The 18,775-nt window shown below is 39.2% G+C and overlaps 1 protein-coding gene across 1 annotated transcript in view; it reads right to left on the bottom strand.

Annotated features, from left to right (window-relative positions):
- The window catches only part of PAICS (phosphoribosylaminoimidazole carboxylase and phosphoribosylaminoimidazolesuccinocarboxamide synthase), a 39,204-nt gene that overhangs the window by 18,671 nt on the left and 1,758 nt on the right, over positions 1-18,775 (bottom strand). The window contains exons 2-8 of the mRNA XM_061445193.1: positions 15,253-15,339; positions 11,695-12,132; positions 10,639-10,728; positions 6,638-6,724; positions 3,495-3,566; positions 2,393-2,794; positions 919-984 (exon numbers count right to left, since the gene is read on the bottom strand). Coding sequence (XP_061301177.1) covers positions 919-984; positions 2,393-2,794; positions 3,495-3,566; positions 6,638-6,724; positions 10,639-10,728; positions 11,695-12,132; positions 15,253-15,339 — 1,242 coding nt within the window. The remainder of the gene's footprint in view (positions 1-918; positions 985-2,392; positions 2,795-3,494; positions 3,567-6,637; positions 6,725-10,638; positions 10,729-11,694; positions 12,133-15,252; positions 15,340-18,775) is intronic.

Below are 18,775 nucleotides of genomic sequence, written 5' to 3'. Positions count from 1 at the left end.
TCACTGTATAACGTCAAGGAGGAATGAAGCAAACCTTGTAAAAATCACTCATTTGAAACCTTCAGCTTTGCCTAGATACTGACTTCTGCCAGATGTATTTGCCTAATAGGCAATAACTGAAAGTATATTTAACCACATAGGAATTAGTCCTGTTAGTAGTTTGGGATGGTGAACTGAGCAGGTTGAATTCAGAAATGTTGTGGTGTTTGGATCTGTTTGCGTTCAGCTGTCTGTAGACAAGACAACAGTTTAGTATTAGAAATAGGGGCAAGCCTCCCAAAAGTAAGACTGTCATCCCTAAGTGTTGGACTTTTTCACTATTAAAGGCCTGACAGTTCTGCCAGGAAAAAAAACAAACAAACAAGCTCCTGACCTTTCCCATGTCAGATTGCACGCCATGTATTTCTACCCATCCCTTCATTTTTCTCTGTCAATGATTCTATACCATATCTTCTCTTTGGAATAGCTGCATTAACGTGTTTTCTCTTGTACAACATGCTAGACATTGCATGTTAGACTTTATACATGTAGATACATGTATTTTTACTGATGCATGGTATATGAGGAAGCCATGACTGTGATATATTGTCCCTGTTTTCCTCTGAGCAACACAAGTAATTAAGACATTTTCTTTTAAAAAAAATTTATTTTTTTCCTTGCACTTGATTCTTACAAATGATGTTTACTTCATTCATACCAGGGATGAGGATTGAAATAAATTGCAGCTTTCCTTAGGCCCACATTTTTTATCAGGACTCTTCCTTTGCAGATTGTTGAGGGCAAGAGAACCTCGACTTGCAGCTTGGTGTTAAGTTCTAGGATTTCTTTATTTTTAAACTGTTTTAGTACTGGGAATTAGAGTCTGGCATCCAATTCAACAGCAGTGTATAGATGCTTTAAAACGCCGGGAACTCTTACCATCAGTCCATGGTTTTCTCTTGATACTCAAGGATCCTGTGTTTACTGTTACATCTCCCACTGAAACTTAGAAGAGAAAACCAAGGTGACTATTTTGCAGAGATTCTTAAATGCAGTCAATCACACACCGAAAAACCTTATACTACAAAAGCAAATGCGTGGGGATGAGTGACCTGGAGCAGTCAGAATCTTCTAGAAAAGTTAGGAACTGGGTTGGCACACAAAATCAGGGTGGAGACACATTTATTTGGCAGATGCCTCAAAAAGCTTAATAGCTTAAGCTGCTTTTCTGAAAGGTTATTGTTTTACTGTCTCCTACATCAGCATTTACAGCACAGATTAGACAGTCCTTTTCCAGCATGCTAAATGTAAAACAGCCAGGTTGGCTCAAATATTCTTAGTGTTGACAAATTCCATTCACAGACAGCAATAAGAAGTGATAATCTTCAGTTTCTGTATTTGGAAGAAAATGCCTGTGTTAAGAACGTGATTGAGCACAAGAATGAGATAGGTAAGAAGTAGTGGCATCATCCTATGGTTTGTGTGGATGTCGTTCCAGCTGCAGCTAATGGCATGACCCTATGGGGCTCTTGGACAGTGCTTTAGGGCTCTGATTCAGGACAGAGGACAGCTGGTTTAAGGATGGCTCCAGCAGTTTGTGCTTAAGCTGTCTATCTGCCCTCTTCTGCAGAAATGGTTCAAGTCTTCAAATAACATCTGTGACACTGCAAATAGCAATTTTACTACTATTATTCTACTTAGCATTTTGATAAAAATCAGAATTAGTTTTGGTTTACCATAACTCACTGAGCTCTGAGATGCAGTGGTTAAGTTGCTTCTACAAGAGCATCTGATTTGCCTGTAGCAGGGACAAATGCCCCTGAGAGCTGGAGCAGTTAAGAGAACACTTACAGCAGACAAAAGGTTATCAGTGAGGTTCCTAGATCAGAGGTCTTTTATTACTAAACCAGAGGCAAATTCTGTGTAGAAAACTGATTGTGTGTTAACAAAATTAATATAATAATTATCAATGCTCAAATAAGCATCACTGGCCTGGATTCTTCTCTCTTGACTGTGGTGTGAATTCAATCCATGAAGTTTACTTCTTTTGAGTCCCTTCACTTGGCTTGATTGTTACAGATTTCTGCAGTTCTAAATGGTATGAGCTTGTAGCTCTCTATCCATAAGACTTTACACACATTTTATACCACCATTTCACTGTATCTCACTTAAGCTTCCAAAAGCACAAAGATTATCCAGTAACATTGAACACTTCAGGTGTTTTCACTTAGTGTTCTAAGCTACTCCAAAGACCATTTCCCTTTGCTGAGTTTTGCCTATGTGACCATGCAGATACAGGCTTTTCAGTTATTTTCCTTCCCCATTCTGGCCACATATTTCACCCTAATGCAGGGGTCAACAGGCTTTAAGTTTTGTTTTAAATGTTTTGTCTCATCATTGAAGTTTTTAGTACCTGATAGGAGACTTGAACTTTCACATCCCCAGCTTGAGGGACCCATCGGCTGTCTTCTTAAGATACAGTCAACTTCATCATAGAATCTCATTTTTCTCCTGGGATTACCAAGGTGCTCGTTTTCCTTCTGCAGTGCACGGTATTCATATTTTAGGTTCTTGTACTTTGTGCGGCACTGTTTCCAGTCTCTGTCTATGCCACGTTTCATTAACCTTCGGGCGATTTCCTCAAATATTTCTTTATTTCTTGTGGCCCCTTCAAGCATTTGTTGTATCTTTTCATCCGACCATATGTTTATCAGAGCTCTGACTTCGTTATCACTCCAGTGTTTTCCTGCTCCAGTATCGTTAACTGTAATAACTTTAAAGTGATTTTGTGCTTCTTCCAAGGGAACATGACTGTCTGAAAGTGTAAATGTAACAACAACTTAGTATTCCTGAATATACGTACATCAAAGTGTAACTGTAGCTAATGGCTTGGTAAGCAGCTGAAGGATTAATTCGTATCAATAATAATCTCCTATTAGGAAACTTTTAGTTTTGCAATGTTAATATACATACATGATTACCCTTCTGTTAAGTATGCAAAATACATAGCAAGTAAAATCTCTTGTTTGTCCAAGGCATCTAAAATTCCACATTTGTCAGCGTAATTTTGTTGCTATTGTTGGTTAAAGACAGATGTATCCAAGTGCTACATGCAGGAAAGCAATAGGCCTTAAGCTTTAAAGCACCAGGATATCAGCATTGATAAGAAAATGGGTTTCTATAGTTTCAAGGCAAAGTGTCATGCAAATGGAAATGCTACTGTGGATTCAACAGGAAAAAAATAATCTCCAGATTCACGCATATTCAGAAGTAGGCAGGTGCTGCTCATCAGGTAAGTATAGAATGCGAAGTCAAATAACAGTATTAATGCAACTTTTGCTCATGACAGGGAACAGAACTACAAAACTAATTTGTAAGTTTAGTGATAAAGCTAATTGGAGTCAGAGTAGAAAGGTACAGCTTTGTTTACAGAAGAGATGTGGTTGCTCCAGCGTTGGTACTGTAGTTACAATGCAATTCTGTTTCAGAATAAATGCATGGAAATTAATGCTCACCTGTCCCGACCATCCGTTTTGCTACTGGTGTACAAGATCTGTCTTCTGAAGTAGTGCTTATAGAATCATCATCTGTAGAAATACAGACTCTTAAATAAAATAGACTTAGACAAATAAGTTGTTCATATTATTGTAATCTTCCACGTCACACCTGTCTTCACTTAAAAATGTTATAACCCATTAATTACAGAATGACAGAACCATAGAGCTGTTCAGGTTGGAAAACACCTTTAATATCATGGAGTCCACTGTTAACCTAGCACTGCCAAGCCCACCACTAAACCATGTTCCAGAGAGCCCCATCTATGTCTCTTAAATACCTCCAGGGATGGTGACTCAGCTACTGCCCTGGGAAGCCTGTTCCAATGGTTGACAACCCTTTCTGGGAAGAAATTTTTCCTAATATCCAATCCAAACCTCCCCTGGCACAGCTTGAGGCTGTTACCTCTTGTACTGTCACTTGTTACTTGGGAGAAAAGGCTGACCCCCACCTGACTACAACCTCCTGTCAGGTGGTATATTAAACAGAACTAATTCCCTGGTGAACATCACTTGTGACCAGCTGCCAGCTGGATTTAACTCCATTCACCACAACTCTTTGGGCCCAGCCATTCAACCAGTTTTTAACTCAGTGAAGAGTACACCCATCCAAACCATGAGCAGCTGGTTTCTGCAGGAGAATGCTGTGGGAATTGGTGTCAAAGGCTTTTCTAAAGTCTAGGTAGACAACAAATGCCTTTCCATTATCCATTAAGCAGGTCACCTCATTATAAGAGATCAGGTTCATCAAGCAGTACTTGCCTTTCATAAACCCATGCTGACTGACTGGGCTTTATCACCTGGTTGTCTTGTACGTGTCGTGTGATGGCACATAAGATGATCTGCTCCATAACCTTCCCTGGGACTGAGGTCAAGCTATAGTTCCCCAGATCCCCTTTCTGGCCCTTGTTAGATGGGCATCATATTTACTAATCTCCGTCACCTGGGACCTCCCCAGTTAGCCAGGGCTGCTCATAAATGATTGGCTCTGTAAGCACTTCCATCAGCTCCTTTGTCATCACTGGGTGGATCCCACCTGGCCCCATAGACTTCTGTGTATCCAACTGGTGTAGTAGGTCACTGACCATTTCCCCTTAGATTGGGGGGCTTCATTCTGCTCCCTATCCCCTACCTCCACTAAGACAGCAGACCAAAAGATCTCACTACCACACCATTCTTCAAACATTGGCTGCTGGGGGCTTATTTCTAGTGAGCCTGGTTTTAACCTTTCCCTACCTGAAACTATTCTATGTGGATTAAATGACAAAACAGGGAAGGCAGAAGAACTATTTTTCATTCCACCAGCATCTGAATTCTCTTCAAAATTCCACCTTTAGCAGGATAGAAAATCATTATATTCTTATTCTACATGCCTACATGTCAGGTTTTCTCCCTCTGCAGAGGTGAGGCTATAATAGCTTTGCATTCTTTCTCAGCCTAAAACCTATTCCCTTCAGAAGTAAAATGCAGGAGCCCTCAGAATTGAAATCATCTATGGACATCAAAACCCAGCTCTGCTGACTGGGCTCATTTCCTCATACTTGGGCTTCTCTGAGGCTGAAAGTTCACTTTTGTGCAGAATTACTTTTTGGGTTGAGAGAAAGATTAGTTCTTATCATTTTGTATGGAAAACTTAGAATCAGAAATACTGTCATAAGCATCTGTGTGTGATTTTCTCTGGATATTAGGGAAAAAGTGTTTTTTGTAAATAGGCTACCCCACAACTCTTACAAAAATTCTCACATCTTCCTTTAACACTTGCAGCTATTGGAAACAGAACCTTGGGGCAGAATGGAGCAGCAGGTCTCCCGCTGCTGGGCTCTTCAAGGGTTTATGTCTTGATTTTACTATTATAAAAACTCCCATGGCTTTCATTTATGTGCTTATTCTCTCAACCATGCCGCTCTCTAATCTCTTTCTGCCTTCGGCAGTGCTGCTTGTGTACTTCTGACTTGCGTGTTTACTATTCTCAATGGGATATTACATGACAGGAGTGGGGAATTTGTGTGTATAGGGCAGTCAGTTGATTTGCATGATGCTTTATTCTGCGTCACTGTGTATGAACTCTGCTCTTTGTATCAGTGTGACCCCACTATGTCTCTGAACTTTCAGGGACATAGCTTTACTTTATCCTCAGTGTAACTTGTGTTTCTGTGTGTCATTGCTGTGATGGCATTACTCTGATGTTGTCCTGTGTGTCATACTTGTCACAGTTGTCTTTCATAATCAAGATCGGCCTATCTAAACAGTCATAAAAGCTTTGTTGGATAGGGTGGCTGAACACCCAAACCTCAGGTAACACAATTGCCAAGAAGGAAGTTCTTGTCTGGATCACAGAAATACTGATGCATACAATAGCAATACTATAGTAGAAACTTTCAATGTAAAAGGCCAAAGAATTGTTGTTCACAGAATTATATACTGTAAAGTATATTTTGATCCAGGATATCAGGTCAATATGTTTCAATGTCATCGTTATTTCCTCTAATGCCTCTTTTTCATGACCTTCCATGGTTTGTATGCTCATTTATTCCACAAGATTAATATGTGTTCTAATGTTAAATTTTAAAATTTTTAATAAATCTTTTTCTGAATACTTGTAATTGAATGCATGACTTCTACATATTGCCGAGGCTCTGGTTTCAGTTTGACTTGTAAAATAATTCAGCATATTTATGGCAGTTGTTTGATAGTAAATAGTCTGAAATTAAATGCACTCCCATGAAGTAGTTTAAAAACACGGATATGGTGTAAAATGTTCAGATATCTGAGATAGCCATTTAGCTCTCCAGTTTATCTTCTCTAGCACAACTGTATAGGAAAAAGAACAGTATTTGTGTCACAACCAAATACAGTCTTATCACATCTAGCAAAATAAGGAGTATGTTGTCTGGGAAAATAAGATTGTTTTACTAATTGGGGGGAAGGAGAAATAAGAGTTTATGCATTTTCGCACTATGAAATCAAACAACACCCAGATTTTATCGTAATCTAGAAGCAGAACAAGTATAATATGCAGGAATAACATATGGACCTTAGAAACCTGCAATTCCCACTAAGGTAAAATGTGCTGTTAGAACCATCAAGACACAGTCTTGACCTACCTATGTCAATCGTCTCCTTCTTTATTTTTGTAGCTTCCAGACCTGCCGGAGTGGAATTGGCAAAATCCCCCTCATCTTCAAGGATTTCTGTAAAAAATATATTTATACAGTTACAATTAACTAAATAGGTCTTGAGTTATGTTTTGAGAATCCCCAGCTTCAGAATACCATTAATAACTACTGTTAATACATCAAAGCTGCCATTCCTCTGCAGTAGTGGGCTTAGGAGCAGAGTGTATGCACTTATATATTAAAACAAATCCATAACCCCATGTAACAGCTGCATAATGTAAGTTTATGGGTTAAATAGGCAAACTTTTATTATTTAAACCTGGATCAGAATTTGGTGAATGGTTCGCTGGTCTTGGTTGTAAGATATGTAAGACTGGTAAACCTCTACACAGCAGAACATGCCAATGGTGACTTTCATAAGGGGTGCTTCAATACAGACTGAAATTATTGAAAGACTCTCAGGTGACTGATGCCAGTAGTCACTGAATCATCCCCAAAAGGGACAAGGGGCTTGATGTTGCATCAGGGTGCTGTGCCTGGATGACTGATCAGCAAGGCTGCTTGCCTGATAAAAGTACTAAATGCCTGTCCTGACAGCTTGTGGGGGGTTTACATCACATAGCTGGGCCCCTCCTGACAGAGGTGTCCCTGGGCTCCCCTCCACGGGGAGGAGAGCTCTGCTCCTCTGCCATTGGCCTCTGGTGTTTAAGGGAGAACTCCACCTCTCTGTCCTGGGATGGAGGGATGGGCAGGCGGATGATGCAAGTGGCCTTTCCAGTCCTGGTTACCAGGTGAGGACACTGCTGTACAGAGATTAAATGGTGAAGGACACACCATGGATCAATGACAGCATTTTCCAGCTCCCAGCTCATTCTCAGTCCATTCAAGAATGTTGCCCTTAAACATTGAGTAATGAAGCATAATCTAGAGCCATTTTATTAAAAATTACTCACCAAATCAATATGACCTTGTTTGTATCAGATGTTCTTTACTATATGACCTGCATCATGTGCCTTTTATTTTTATTTCTTAGTGAGACAAGAATGTGGATAGGGAGCTTGGCTTTTTTTTTAAGCCACTGATCAGAGCTTTTGGAGGGAAAGCAAGAGGAGAGCGAGACTGAGCCAAACAGAACAAACCATCGACAGTTTCTGGCATGAATAAAACACGGTGGCTCCATTCACTGTGAAGCTTTAGTGAAACCATAGACAATTGCCAGTAAATATGCTTAAATCTGTACTTTGTATTTGAAGCACTGCTCACAAGGCCACCAGAGCAATGCTGTCGCAGTCTTTCCTTTTACCCACTCAGACTGATAAAAGCTCTCTTCTCCTTTGGCACTCTCTCACTATCACTGTTTACCCTGTTTTCTGGCTCATGAGGCGAGATCAGTAATTTGAAGTTTCTGCCATTTCTGTCCTGCAGACTATCAGACCGGATAAAGGGAACTTGCACGCAGTTAGGAGTTTGTGTCAGCAGCCCAAGTGTGCCCTGAGCTAAGCCGGTGAATAATCAAGAACTTTGGTTTCATGTTTCACTGAGACACTCTACTTCACACCAGCCTGGGGCACACATATTAAAACATTCATTATCATCTTTTGACTTTATATCTGAACGGTTTAAAATTCCAAGCACACAGCAGTAAGCGTTCGAGCCAGTAAGTTCCTGAGTATGTACCGACTTAAGATCTTAACTTTAAACAACAGATTTTTAAAAAGCCCTTGCTTAGGAATGCATCTTGGCAGTGTCATGACTTACTCCAGATTTGTTCTGAGAAAGACATGTAGTAAAGCATGCAGGGCACCAAAAATCCTAAAAAATAATTGCAAGAAAAGTACTTTGTTTGAAGCAAAATAACTTGCTGTAGGTATTTTTTAAGAACTATCAGGCTACCGGCATTCCTTAGAATCTTGTTTTCATCTTCACGGTTTTTCCCTGGCACTTCAGATTAATCAAACATCTATACACAGTCTGTGGTTCTACTGTGAAGCTGACACATGAAATGTATATGGAGTTTGAATTGATGAGTTGCTACTGCCTGTGTAAACTGAATGAACTTGCTCTTCTAAGTAGATTTCTGGAATTAACTGCCCTTAAAAGTGATTCGTGAAATAGAAAACATCAGTAAAAGGGCCCACATAAGTTTTTTATTGCCAGATTGATTTAATATGAGCATCTTTTACCAGAAAAGAGAAAAATTTCAGTGGCCTCAGCCTTTCCTGGGCTGCTTTTGCTGAAAACGACGTGGGCTTGCGGCTGCTGTGATACTCTTGCACCCTCTGCTGGCTAATCTGTTGAAGATGTTGAACACATAAGGATTGAGTTAGCTCTGTCTTTTCCTTCTCAGGTGGGCATTTGCTGCTCTTTGAGTAGCAAATACGGCGGGAGAGGTTGTGAAAAGCGATGAAACATCAAATAATTCGGTATTTCCCTGAAACTGGTGTATTTGTCTTTTTTTTTTTAACTTACTAGATTATGGCAAACCTGACTAGTCTGTTTATAAACACTGGCACTTGTGACAGTGTTAATGTGGCTAATAACTCAGATTCACATGTAAGATGGTGAGAAGCACGTGCGTTTCTGAGGCAGCTTGTGCACTTCTACGCACGTATGCAGCTGCGGTTGCCAGAAAGCAGATGTCTGCCCAGGCTATCTAGTGTATTATCTAGAGAAGTGTACGAATGACTCTGACTGCAAAGTACATTAACTCCATGTATTAATTAAGAAGATACCGTGACACTCAGTCAACAGAATTTCTGCATTCCTATTTATGTCAAATTGGGTGGGTTTACTTTTTTTTTTAAAGGCACATGAGTATGTATAACTTATAATTATATGCTTGTTCGGAAACAGTTTTCTACATAAGTTCTGTTGAATATGGAGTAGTACTTACGAAGTTGCATCCTGATCATCAGACATCTGCTGATACCAGATAACCAGTGTGATGTATCCCTGCCTGATTGCCTTTTACACCACTTATCGGCAAGTATATTGATGAATACAGAGGTGCATACAATCTCTGTACTTACCAGTTTCTCATTTTAAAAGTATGTGAACTATCTAGGAAAGGCATGTACCACAACTGGAGAATAAAGGGGCTCCATGACACTGTTACGTAAAAAAAAGTGCATCTTTTCCTGCTTTATGTAATACCTAATTATGTTAGCATTATGACTTACTTGTCATAGCTGTTTCTTTTGTTATACGCAGAGCTGCCCAGTTCTCTGGAGTAGTATTTACAGTAACATCATCTGTCAGAAAATTTTTAATTTGCTATTAAAATCTTTCAAGTTCATCTTAGACCATCTTAAATTCTGTAAGACTACTCCTTAATGTCTAATTTAGACCATATTCTGCCTCATGCTACTGAAAGAGATCATGAGGTCCTCTTGTGGAAAGTCAGGTCTGTCAGTTTTTTGAGACGTTCATGTATCTCTAGCTGAATGTGAAACTCTTGCTTCCCCTGAAAGTTGTGCTTTCAGATGTAAACCATAATGTTTCTTTGTGAAAGGCATATGACCTTCATATTCAGTGCTCATAGTGATACTCTTAATGAAGTTTTTATCCCCTGCATGAGCATTTACATAATTACATTAAATACTGATCACGTTCTATTGTGAAAAAGAATGTGTTATTCGTTCATGTACAGGAGACTGGACAGTTCTAATCCTTGGGAAGACATAGCTTAAGTAAAAGTAAATGCAGTAATACTTTGCATTTAACTTGCTTAAACCAATAGCTTCTTCTTTACATCTTGGGTCATGAATCTTTGAAAAGATTACTTGCTAGACTGTGTTTTATTAAATTTAGCAGTGCTGTAAATGTGCACATATGCCTGTACTGAAGGTATGGCTAGCACTATGACATTATCTCCTGCTTATAAAATTTTTAGGCCTCTGCATTTTCTAACGGTAATTACAATATCGGCTTATCTATCTTAATTTGCTAAGTTTAGAGATTTATATAAAATACAAGACTTTTCAGTTTACCTGAGTCAGAAAATTTCTTTATATCTGCAACCTGTAGGTCTTCTGACATATTACTAACAGAGTCCTCTTCACCTGTGTCTCCAGGCATTTCTGTATAAATAATGCTATGTTAATTAGGGCAGTGCATTTTGTACTACATAAGAACAGTTGTGCTTTGTCAAATCAAAAGATCTGTCCAACGTAGGATGCTCTTTATGCCAGCAGGCAGTAGTAGGTGCATTAGCAAAAAACCTAGAAACTGAAACTGAAGAGTGAATCTTCTCTCAAAATGCTTTCAGTTTTCAACCAGAGACTGTGTTATATTTTTCTTGACTTCTTCCATTACTTTACTAAATTCTAGGTTTACATTTGGCCACTGTAATATCATCCCCTGTGTAGAGTTTTGTGTTTAATTCTCTTCTGAACAACAGGCATGTTTGTGGTTACACATGCCAATAAAAAATGTTTTAATTCATCAGTCTACTCCAATTCTGCATTAATCCATCCATTACCAAGTTATTCATCAATAACCACAGAAAAAGAAAAGGCAAGCTCAGCCAGCATTCTTGGTGCTATTCCTTTTTGCTGTTTTCACAATAGTTGTCTCACTAGTTTGAGAGCCTTGCTCCAAAGGCCTGTAAAACTGGGCTATGGGGGACCATAAAAGATTGACAGATTGCATGTTAGTCTTCTAATCAAAGTCTGTAACTACAGACTTTGTTGCTCAATGTCTTCATTTTTCCAGTAACACAGTCTGACCATCAGTCTGATCCATTTTTTCATCTAAGCTGGAAACAGTCTCTTCTGCCATGATTTGGACTGAAATTGGTCCCTCTGTATCACTTTGTCTTATATTACATATTCATCTTTTCCCCCTCCTTTTGTTTCTCTGTTCCATTTAAAATATTTGGGGCAATCGCTCAGTCTGAAAGATTGCATTATAAAGTAAGACAAAACTACTAGACAAAATAGTAAGTTTCCATTCAGTGTTCTTGCTCCCCCCAGCAAATTGCTTAATCTACCTGGTTGCTTGGGGTAGGGAGGATTAAATGATATATGGGTAGCTGAAGTACTTACCTATGGAGTTCTTTTCTGATTTTGCTTCTGTCCCTTCTGGAGGCCTCTCACTTTCATCATTATGTGATTTACTTGCTTGTTCCATGGTGCTGTGGCCCAGAATAGCATCCAGTTCTTTAAAAAATTTCATACTTTTTCTTGCACTCCCTGAGTCTTGGGCACTTTTTACACTCTTGTATTCATGTTTCAGATTTTTGTATTTAGTCCTGCACTGCTTCCAGTCCCTGTCAATCCCGAACTTTTGAAGTCTAGCAGCAACCTGTTCGAATATTCTTTTATTTCTCACTGTCCCCTCTAGTTGTTGCTGGATATTTTTGTCTGACCATATGCGTATCAAAGCTCTGACTTCATTAACAGTCCAGTGTTTTCCTCCTTCATTTGCTACTGTTGGGATAAAAGTCGACGTTTTGGAAGCCTCTATTGCTGACGCTGGATTACCTGCATCGTGTGGGGTAAGGGAGAGACACAGATACAGGTTACCTGCATTGGGTGGTTGGGAAAGGACAGAGAGAATGAGAATGAAGTATGCAATTTCCTCAAGACTTGTCTCTCCAGAGAAAGACGGAGCAGAGGTGACATTAAAATAAAGCTGTTGGGTATTAATATGTCAGCATTTTTGTAAATTCTGACATTATTTCTGCCTTCTCTTGAAAACCAGTGTAAAGATAGCATATGTACCCTTAATTAATCTAAGAGGATTCTTTCTTTCTGGCGTGACCTAATACACTGAACTTTTACTTGTAACACATTTGAAAATAAAGGATGAACTGTTTTGTTGTTCAGACATTAGTGCTGCATTAGCACAGTAACAAACTGTGCCCTGAGTCACTGACACTAGCTCAAGACTTTCTGCATCCATGCCATGCTTTTGGTCTTACATGCAGAGATTTAAACTGGGTAAGGATCTGAAGAATCTGATCCTAACTCTTTAACAAAGCACCCTGTTTGTGGGGAGCTGAGGAATGGAGACTTTTGTCTTAAGCCACACAGGGACTGGTGTAATAATGAACCTGCTTCTTATGGTACAGAACCTTCACTATTCTCACTGCAGGCCAATCAAAATCATTTGGGTCTTTTTATAAGTAAAAATTAGAGTTATCTTACTCTGCAGAACTAAGATATTTTTAAATGTTCTCCACTCTTCATTTTTTTAATATTAGGGATAATGGATGCCCTGCGATTACTTAAAACACTGAAATATGATCTCTTACAGTTTTTTAGTGTTTCCTTGCTTCTAACTATGAATTATATTGAAGTGATAAATGCATTTGCCAGTGCCTTATTCTAAAAGTGCAAGCCAGGTTATGGGGGTTTGATACCTTATAGTCACCGAACTTTGTGTGATGGCAAAAATATCTGACCTTCGCTTGTACATACAGCCCCAGTGAAGCATACTTGTGCATAACTACCTGTCTGGGGACAAACTTGTCCTAGATAGAGGCATTCTTTGCTAGTCTCTGTAATTCATTCTACTTGGGAAGAAGCTGTACTAGCAGGTGTCAGTTTTTCCCTGTTATTTCTATGTTAATCAGGACTCTGCAGCAGCCAGCCCACTGATACGTTGTTGAGGAGGATAATTTTCAGGTGACATATCTATTATGCTTTCTTCATTTCTTCCTGAGGAAGTCAAAGAAAATGCTCCTTTACAGGTGAATGCAACCATAGGAACTGCCACGCTTGACAACTGCCAGCATCAGACAGGCTGGATGTAGTCTGTGCTCAGTGTTACTGGGAGTATTTCAACTATCTGCATTTCCACAATGGTTCATTCTTCATTGCCAGATAGAGACCAGAGAGAAAAGGCTCAGGGGAAGAAAAGAGGAAGAAGAATGCAGAAGGTGTTTCCTGCACTTCCAGACAAAGACTGTGGGGCAATCTGGGAGGGATCCTTTAGTTCTTATGTAGACCACTATTTCTCACTAGTAAATTCATTTGCAGTTGAGCTTACATTCCGTTGTGAATATTAGTCCAAATAACTTCTAGTGACTCAGTGTATTGCTCATTTGTTCTGCTATATTCAGAGTGGAAAACAGTGGCCTTTGCTTCTCTTTCCCTTTAAAAAACAGTGATTCAAAATATCTTACCCACAAACACCACTTTGAAAGGAAGTTATGATCACTGAAAATTTTCCTCAGGTCTCAAATTTAATTTAGCTCTAATTTGTTTAAAACAAAATTGTTATCACAGGGTATACGTTATTTTTTAACCTAAAAGATGTGTTTATACCATATCAGATTTTTTTTCTAAGCTTCCTCAAAATGAGAAATCTGCTGAAATGAAACCAAAATATTCAGCAATATAGATACAGAGGCCTCAAAGTTCTCTTTCAGCGGTGTCTGAAATAGTGCCTGAAATCTAAAGACTAAGAGAGGCACTAGGTTAAGACATTTTAGTTTCAATATGTACTTGAGAGCCCATGCAAACTGAAGTTAATTTGCTGGTTTCATAGAAAGCAGCTTTCTGAGGACTGAACGTATTTTAGCAAACAAAATGAATCTGGTTGCCAGTGTGTTGCAAGAGCAAGAGTGAGACAGACATATTCCTGTGAAATTTGACTCAGATTTTTAGTGCAAGAAAAGTTTTGTTTATATATAAATGGAAATAATTCCATGAGAGATTCTTGTCTCTTCCTTCGTTTCTTGTTATGCCAGGCAGGAGGCATATAGTGTGTAATGTAAAAGCCATAGGTTTAGGTGGGGCTTTGTTTTCTCCCTGAATATGGCACCTTGGAGATTAGTGAAGTTGTAACTGGACTGGGATGTATGCTGAGGCATAGAGGGTATATAAATATAGATATATATATAAATATATGTATAAAAATATATGGAAAGCATGAGTAGGAAATTCAGGACAGTGCTGCTCTTCATCCAGGCAAGGAATCAGCTCATTGGTTGCCTGATTCTGCCTAAAATGTTTAGGTTTCTCCATTTCCTTTAGCAGCCCCCTGAAGGGGCTCACACCTTGGATCTTTTTTCTCCTTCTGGCCTGCCAGATTTGTGCCTTTGCTCTGTAATGACTTTCTTGAGCAAAACTATAGGATGGTTTTCCTGAGCAAAACTGGAGGATGGCTGCCGAATAGGTTGTTGTATGTGGTTGGACTTAAGCATTGCTGACCACCCTTTGCTTGGAGAGCATTGAGAAATCTGCATTATTCAGTGGGATGGGTCTGACCTCTGCATCTTTCCTGACTCAGGCCATTCACTCATGCTTGTTTTAAGCAGAAATTACATGAGTTAGAGAAAATCCACAAGTTGACATGGGTATCACACACTACCATTTGGCATACTTTCCAGTAGCATTTAATAAAATTAATCTGATTAATATGATTAAGCTATAGCATGTGATGTATTTTGAATGTGAACAGTGGTCATGCAAGTGTTGCATCATGTACAGTGGTCAATACCTAGTGATGCATTAGACTGCAAGTGGTAAAACGAGATGGTGCAAAAAGTGTGGCTGTTTTAAAGTTATGTTGATGAGAAAAGGGAATGATGGCGTATTCAAGCTATTGGAAAGTGCTGCTTTTTAGGTTTTGATCTCTGTGACATTATACTATACCTAGTTGAACAGGTCTGACATGAGACATAAAAAGTAGTGGATCTCCTGGAGCATCCTCATCATCTTCTAAAGAAATTGATATTTCACCTGGGAAGGAAAGAGTTTTTAGATGAAAAATAAGTATGGACTAAATTAGCTTAAATTAATCGAAGTGAAAATGTCCATACACATTTGGAAGATAATAAGATTATTAACTTTGTAATCTCCACACTTAATTTGTATTTAAATTAAATTTTAAATTAATTTGGCTTGTCCCTACAAGGAGACAGAAGTTACAGGAGGTAAATGAAATTATTTTATATCTTGCAGATGAAGCCTGTTTGGAATGTATTTCAATATTCTTGTAGAAACTGACTCGATTCTAGTGACTTGTATGCTTTCTTGACTCAGTATATGGGTTGCGTAGCACATTAAAAGGAGTTTTAAAGTAGATAATGAAAAGTAAGAGACATACAAATAAAAATAGGCTTTGCACACAGATTCAGTTAACCGCAAATCCATCCATACAACCAAAAAAGTAAAAGAAAAATCCAAGAAGAATATGAAGATAACAAGAAAGTTCTGCAAAGAATTCTGGAAATCTATGAAATTCATTAATAGCATAGGGAAAGCATGAAAGCATTGCGACTAGAGAACTGCTTTTTAAACAAATGTAAGAATGCTGACAGGATTCAGTCTAACTTTTTTACAGTATAGCATTCCTACACTTGTTTAAAAAGTAGCATCATACCAATTTCTGTGTAAGTGTAGAAAGCAGCATATATGTCAGCTTCTGAATCAGCTTAATTTGCACGGAGGACAGACTTTTAATTTGTTCTATGGCAATGCATTGTATTCAACCTTCCATGCTGTCAGGAGATTTGAAATGCTGATTCACTGTACAAGAGTTGAGCTACTGTCAGCTCCAGCCAGGCAGGTCACAGAGATCAAAGCTGCCTTGTTCAAAGGTGCTGCAATAGTTCATCACAAGAACCGTACCGAGGTGCGGCTGGGATGCAGTCTGGTATCCTGACGTAGGTGAAACTGAACACTGCATTTGAAAACAGTGTCCTAAATCCTCCTGACTTTCAGCAGGGCTCAGAGTGACTCATGGATGCAGTGGCCTCATCTCCAACTGCTCCCAGCTGTCTGCCTAGCTTTCTTGGGAGGAGCTGCTACCCCCCTGCGGGCAGCTGAGGAGGGAAAGGTGTGCTCATGCCTTCACCTCTAGCGCCTGGACTGGCGTTTGACCTGCTGAAGTGTTGCAAAGGAGATTATGCGGAGGGGAAATTAACTCTGTTGGAAGGCTGCTGAGTGTGACCTGGGTCCTAGGATGAGCAGGTTTAATTACATTGTAATATCAAACAGAAACAAGTTACTATCTTAAGAACTGTTAACACACACACAAAAAGATGTTAAAATGTTTGGTGAGAAAAAACAAGCATCTGATGAGCAAAGAAGTTACTTGATAAGAGTACTTCACACTCATTTTAGAAAAGGTATATAAAATACTTGTTAATGACATCTTTAATGTTAAAGTCCAGTCATGGAAAATTACGCATGAGTGGCATTTTCAAGTCAGCATTTCTGAAGGATCTTTCTGGATTTCTAGTAGCGGTCTGAGTTTTGTACATAAGATAATATTGTCACTCCTAATGCATTTTTGCCCAGACTTGGTAATATTTCTGCAATATTGGTAATATTTCTGCTATGGTAAGGTGAAGGTCAAGGAAAGTGACCAGTGAATTAGTATTTAAACATAAAGAGAGAAATATCAAAGAGTATAAGTCACTCAACATGAATTACTAAGTGAGCTTAACTTTTGCAAATCATGTACTAGATTTACTTATACTTGATTTTTGGAACAGGCAAAACCGGTTAAGGAAATGGAAAGGTCATTCATTTGAACTCTAATGAAAGATACCATTTCTGATAGTTCACCATCACTCCACATGCATTTTCTTTGTTGTTGGTTACTAGGATAATACACAAATTAGGTTTTAAGACAGGTGAAAATGTTGACTTTTACCTGTTATAACTAGTATTTAAACTACAACTGTGCCTCTGAAAACATGTTTTGGGAGGACAACATGGACACCTCTGGCTTGCCCTGCTGACTGTGCTTATGCAGAAAGTGTCATCTTCCATGAACGAGCTGGGAATTAGTGTGTGTATTGCTACCACATTTGTGCTGAGACACCTCTCTCTTAGATTTGTGATTTTCAGTATTAATTTATTCAATTACACTTTCAAAAGAAAACTCATTTTACCAGATATGAAGAAAAAACTCAAGTAAACACTAAAGAAATACCATTCAGCCCCATAAAAGTAGTCTGTTTTTAACTCTCTTCCCTTTCCTCTCCTCTCCCTCCCAAGGAATCTTAGCTTTACATTAAGGATGGATATGAGTATTTTGCTGAGGCTAAGCAGAATGGTAAAAATATAGTCACTTCTTTGGGAGCATGCCCTGTCCCTTGTCGTGCTTTTTAAACAAAACAAATTAGTATAGCTCCCGAGTTCTTCAAACAAAATGATACATGCATGGTGGACAGTATTGTTCCGCACAGGTTTTAGTTTGATGACAGTATTTTGTTCTTGCTACCCAAGTCACAAGCCTAGACATCCCTGATTCCTCCAGCTCTGTCAACATGAGGAGACTCAGCCTCTCTTTAAAGAGGGGAGGGACGATTTTCCCCCCTCTCCCTTAAGGCTCTGTGGTTGAAAGGGAGGAGCCCAGAAGGGAACCTGCAGGGACAGAAATGTACTTTGGTCTGTCTGCCTGAGGGATGATGATACCCACATTAAAGCAGTCCCCTTCCTTCTGACGATCTGAGGAGGAGCAGCTAGGTCCACTGCTGGGGCTGTGGCAGCAGGCTGCCTTTGCCTCTGCTGGGAATCACGTTCCTTTCCATGGGAGCAACATAAGGAATTGTGTTCCCTTCTGTGGGAGCAACACTGTCAGATCTGCCCCCACGAAAGAACTTGTGAGCATCAGCTGCAAACCCACAGATGCCATGTTAGCCATACAAGTGCCCTTCAAAGTACTGGGCTGGGCAGACACTGCAACTCCGACTGCAGTCGGAAAAGGACTGGTCCTCTAGTACTGCAATTACTTGCCTGACCTGTATTCTTAAATGAAGCAAGTTGATGTTCTCACAGCTCTTCTCTCTGCCCCTTGTTATGGTTGTATGCATCCTTCATAGCTGCAAGACACACTTCTATCTTAGTGTATTTTCTTTGTGTCTGAATTAGGGTTGTGAAAATCCTTGCATTTAAATTCTTGTACTATTATTACAGTTAGTTGCATTTACATTTTTGCTCATTCTTTCATTTGGGATTTTGTTTTGGTTTGTTTTTTAAGGGAGGAACAGAAATGCTTATGCATTTAGGAGAGATATTTAATTATACCAGTTTTAGACCCAGACTGTCCTAATACTTCAAAATTAGGTGTGTCTCAGCCAGGAGTAATTTTTTTTTAACACATATTGTAGTGTGGGATTCACAACTGAAATTAACCTTTTCTGATTTAAATTTGCTAGAGACC

Source organism: Pezoporus flaviventris, unplaced genomic scaffold (assembly GCF_033815535.1).
Source record: "Pezoporus flaviventris isolate CSIRO_AGI_PZ_B2104156 unplaced genomic scaffold, CSIRO_AGI_Pfla_v1 ptg000002l, whole genome shotgun sequence".
Taxonomy (NCBI): domain Eukaryota; kingdom Metazoa; phylum Chordata; class Aves; order Psittaciformes; family Psittacidae; genus Pezoporus; species Pezoporus flaviventris.
This window is presented reverse-complemented; position numbering and strand designations above follow the sequence as displayed.